Source organism: Nanorana parkeri, unplaced genomic scaffold, assembly GCF_000935625.1.
Source record: "Nanorana parkeri isolate BGI_ZX_2015 unplaced genomic scaffold, ASM93562v1 scaffold748, whole genome shotgun sequence".
Classification (NCBI taxonomy): Eukaryota; Metazoa; Chordata; class Amphibia; order Anura; family Dicroglossidae; genus Nanorana; species Nanorana parkeri.
This window is the reverse complement of record NW_017307016.1, coordinates 182731-187243: the sequence shown is the minus strand read 5'-3', so window position 1 is coordinate 187243 and position 4513 is coordinate 182731. Positions and strand designations below refer to the sequence as shown.

The 4513-nt window shown below is 44.1% G+C and overlaps 1 protein-coding gene across 1 annotated transcript; it reads left to right on the top strand.

Annotated features, from left to right (window-relative positions):
• The first annotated feature begins 2828 nt into the window (after positions 1-2828).
• On the top strand, positions 2829-3775 carry LOC108793422 (proto-oncogene Mas-like). The gene has a single exon (XM_018564370.1). The coding sequence runs from the start codon at positions 2829-2831 to the stop codon at positions 3771-3773; it is 945 nt and encodes a 314-aa protein (XP_018419872.1). The 3' UTR covers positions 3774-3775.
• Positions 3776-4513: the final 738 nt, after the last annotated feature.

Sequence of the window (4513 nt, the reverse complement as noted above, 5' to 3'; positions counted from 1 at the left end):
TTTCCATTCTGCAATGTGTGGAGAAGTAATTGGATCAGGAGGGTGTCATAAGGTTTGGTGGGATTAATGAATATGGTTTTATTGCTATCTGTGATGAGAAAAGAAACGGTTACATGTAAGAAGTTATAATAGAATCATAAAAGTAACTACATTTGTTTACTTTTATTTAATCCACTGAGTGGAGATACAGTTCTTATAACACCTATTCATCTCTGTAGAAGTTTAAAGGAGAACTATGGGGTTAAGGCTTTTCACCATAGTTCTCCTTAGGGTAACGGGAGGACACAAACTAGCATCCTCCCGTCACCCTAAGCTCAGTATATAGGGAGCTACAGCTCGCGGTATACTGAGACGCTGCAGCCGGATCGGATCCCGACAATTGTGTCTGGATCAACCCAGCTGCGTGACTGACAGCTGGCTCCTCCTATCTAGAGGGAGAGCCAGCTGTACCCGCCCCCTCCCCCGTCCGTTCCGCCAGTCAGCGCTGGAGGATCGGAGCGGGGAGAGGGGAATCCAGCCCCTCCTCTGTCACGGCAGAGAGCCGTGACAGGATCGAGAGGTGAGCGAACGCCGGTATGTGTTCGCTCACTTCCCGATCTACTGAGCCGATCTGTGACAGTCTCATTGTCACAGGTCGGCTAGAACTATGAGGAGGAGTGAAAAGCACTCACCTCGTAGTTCTCCTTTAATTGTAACTTTACTAGTGAGGGTTTTTTTAACACCAAAACAGACATGTCAAACGTTTGAAGTTATTCCTTCCAATTTGCTGTTTCCATTTCCGGTCCATTCTAAATTCTCATCAAAATTCCAATTCTGAACACATAATTTTTTTTTAAAATAAATTGTCTTTGGATGTCTATTTGGTTGATTTAATGGGTTCTGATTGCTTCCTTTTCCATGTAACCAAAAACCAAATATCCAACGCTACATATCATCATACATGCTTTAGTTTTTTGACTAGAACCTGTAAATTATTCAACTAACTACTATTACATGGCTAACTACTAGCTATACCATGACCAGGGGCGTAACTATAAATCACAGGGCCCCATAGCAAAATTATGTATGGGGCCCTGTGACTTCTAGTTATGCCCCTTGCAGTTGGCCCCCCTGTGACCCGGGCACAAATAGCGGCTGCCTGGGTCGCTATGTCGATTGTAACCCACTGACCATGACCTGGATACATGAAAACATTCTCAGACACATTTCTATACTCCTTTTATGAATACTACCTTCTTGCCCAGATAGCAAGCAATTGTGCTGCAAGTTTGAAAATGACTTGCTAAACTCTTGCAGACTTGCCGCGCTTCACAATTTTGTTGCACGATTACAGCAAGTCCGCATTGCAATTCTCCAGACCAGCGAGCTTGCAGAGCTCTTGCTAAGACCTGCAGGACTCTTGCTGTAGACCTGCCAAGCAAATTTGCTACAAATTCAAAAAGTGTCGCCTAGAACTTGTGCTGCGAGTGTTCTGCAAGTCTACAACCTGCCAGGAATGTGTGCAGCAAGTTAACAAAATTACAATTTCACCCTGACACAAGTTGGTGGCAAGTTATCCTTGCTATCTGGGTGGCTGTATTTGGCTCCAGTACTTAGTCAATATGGAGTCATCAATGGAAAGCCAGGCTATAGCAAGTTCATTCAAATGAGCTCCAAGCTTGTTTCAGCTCAGTGTTACAAAATATATTGACTGTTAAAGATCACCAGGAGAAGTTTTTGTAATGACGTAATTTTAGAGGCAACCCTACGGATGGTCTGAAATTCGTTTCTGGTAAACGGTTCGCGACATTGTGAGGAAGTTTATGGAATCTGACTTACCATTGGACCCCACAATTTTCCTGCTACATAACATTCCTATGTCTAGGAAAGCCTATTCACGATCTGTAGTGCGCCACTTGCTAGATGCAGCAAAATCCTGCATCCCTAGTCTATGGAAGAATCCCTCCCCCCCTACAATACCTATGTGGATACGCAGGGTGGAGGAGATTAGGGTGATGGAAGACATGATCCTGTCTTCTCAGGGCAGGCAGGACAGTTACTCTAGGACGTGGTTTTACTGGCTGGAGTACATGGATTCCCCTGAAGGTCGAGCGCACTCTGTATGATACTCCTCCTTTCATCAGCCTACTAGGGAGCGCTCCGTGAGTAACCCTCTAGGCAGGCCTGACCATGTCCCAGTGACCTATACCTTCTCTTACACACTAGCTTGCTGGTACTGCCCTCCCTTCCTCTTGTCTATAAACCTCCCCCCTCTTCCCTCCTCTGTCCTGCTGTTGTCTGATGTCCTCCCCTCCCCTCAATCTACGGATGCAAACAGGTGGACCCCTTGGTTCACACACTATCGTCTATCAAAATTATTGCCTATTACACACTGAGACATGTCTGATGTGTATTGCAATTACCTCAAACGCCCGGGCGTTGCATATGTTATTAGGCTGCTCCCGCTTGATCCTTGACTAATTAAGCGACTAGGGCTAGGAGAAATAGACATGTTTCCTACGTTTGTACCTGTACGATATCATTAATCGACTGTATATGTGCTACTGTAAAATGTTTGCTCAAAAATAAAGAATTAAAAAAAAAAAGTGCAAAAAACAAGTGAGCTCCGAGGGTGGTAACACTATGCCGGGTATTTGTAAGTTTCATTATAACAAAAATGCAAAAGAAAATGTTTTTTTTTACGACTTTAAACAAATACCTGTATTAGTAATGGAAGCAAATAATTCTGCCTTATGGTAATGATTACCTTTGATGTGTTACCTTTAACGCAGGTGGAAGAAAAACATAACGCAATGCTTTGATGAGGTCACCGATAAAAAGGAATAATCATGATTGTCATGAGGTTAGACACCAGCAACCAAAATGATACATTGATACGAGATTCCAGAACAGCTGAAAAAGATGAAATGACGATCGTATCCTCGGTTTTTCTGGGGGTTTCTGTTGTTGGTTTGGTGGGAAACCTTATCGTGTTTTGGTACCTTTGCTTCAAGATCCAGAGGAACAAATATACCGTTTACATTATGAATCTGTCAGCGGCTGACACCCTCTTAGAAACAGTCGCCGTGGTGACTTTGATGGTCAATATCAATACGTTCAATGGTTCAAATCCAAATTTTAATGGGATACAGTCTTTTTTTTTATCCTTGACTATATTGTACTATGCCATGATCTACACTGGAATGTACCTCCTCACAGCCATCAGTATGGAAAGGTGTGTTTCGACCTTGTTCCCCATTTGGAATACTGTCCATCGTCCCCAAAATCTGTCCACCATGTTGTGCTGCTTTGCGTGGGCCCTCGGCAGTCTGGAAAGTCTCCTTGATAACTTGGTTTGCGGACCTCAGACTCCGAGTGTATACACGTTAAAATGTTCGGCCATTGGGGTAATGGATTTTGTTTTAGCCGTTGGGATCTGCCTGCCGCTCATGGTCATTTCCAGTCTCATCCTGCTCATCAAAATAAAGAGGACCTTCCGGCAGCGGTACCCGCCGAAACTCTACATTATCATCATTGTAGCGGCCATTATGTTTACATTATCTGTTCTGCCATTAAATACTGTAAGATTTTTATTATACTGTAAGCTGTTGCCAACAAATTTACTACCAGTCAAGATTGTTACTCCTAGTGAATATTGGATGATCGTTAACAGTGCAATTAACCCCTATATGTACTTCCTTGTTGGGAGAAAATGGAACCAGGGGACCTGCTTCTCCATACAGGATACCCTTCTTAGAGCCTTCACTGTGGACACTGCTAACCCACAGCACTAATCCCTCACTCTGTCCTACCCTACCCACGACTATCTCTTTACCCAACTCTAGCCATAACTCAATCATTAACCCTGATTTCTCACCCAATCCTAGTCCAGCCCAAAGAATAACCCAAACCTGACCCTTAGCGCAAATGTCTCACCCAATCCTAAGCTAACCCTATCCTTACTCAACCCTAACCCTCCCTCCACCAGTCATAACCCAACCATCCTAACACTAACCGCTAACCCTAACTGTATTTTACCCAACCCTAATTCTTAGTCCTAATCCTTAACCCCACTCTAACCATTATCCCAAATCTAAACTTAACAATGACCCATAATTTCTCACCCAATCCTAACCCAACCCTAACCATAACCCAACCCTAACCATAACCCAACCCTAACTCTTACCCCTAATACTGCACCCCTAGTTTTACTTAACCCTGAACATTTTACCTCGCCCAGTCCCAGTGCGACTGAAGGGTAGGACGGAGGTCAGATCAATGGCTGAAGGGTAGGACAGAGGTCAGATATAAAACTAAAGGGCAGGACAAAGGTCAGATATAAGACTGAAGGGTAGGACAGAGGTCTAATATAAGACTGAAGGGGAGGACGGAGGTCAAATAGAAGACTGAAGGGAAGGACGGAGGTCAGATCAATGGCTGAAGGGTAGGACAGAGGTCTAATATAAGACTGAAGGGGAGGACGGAGGTCAAATAGAAGACTGAAGGGAAGGACGGAGGTCAGATCAATGGCTGA

Coding starts and splice junctions, on each gene's coding strand:
- LOC108793422 (XM_018564370.1), top strand. CDS start 2,829: ATGATTGTCATGAGGTTAGACACCAGCAACCAAAATGATACATTGATA.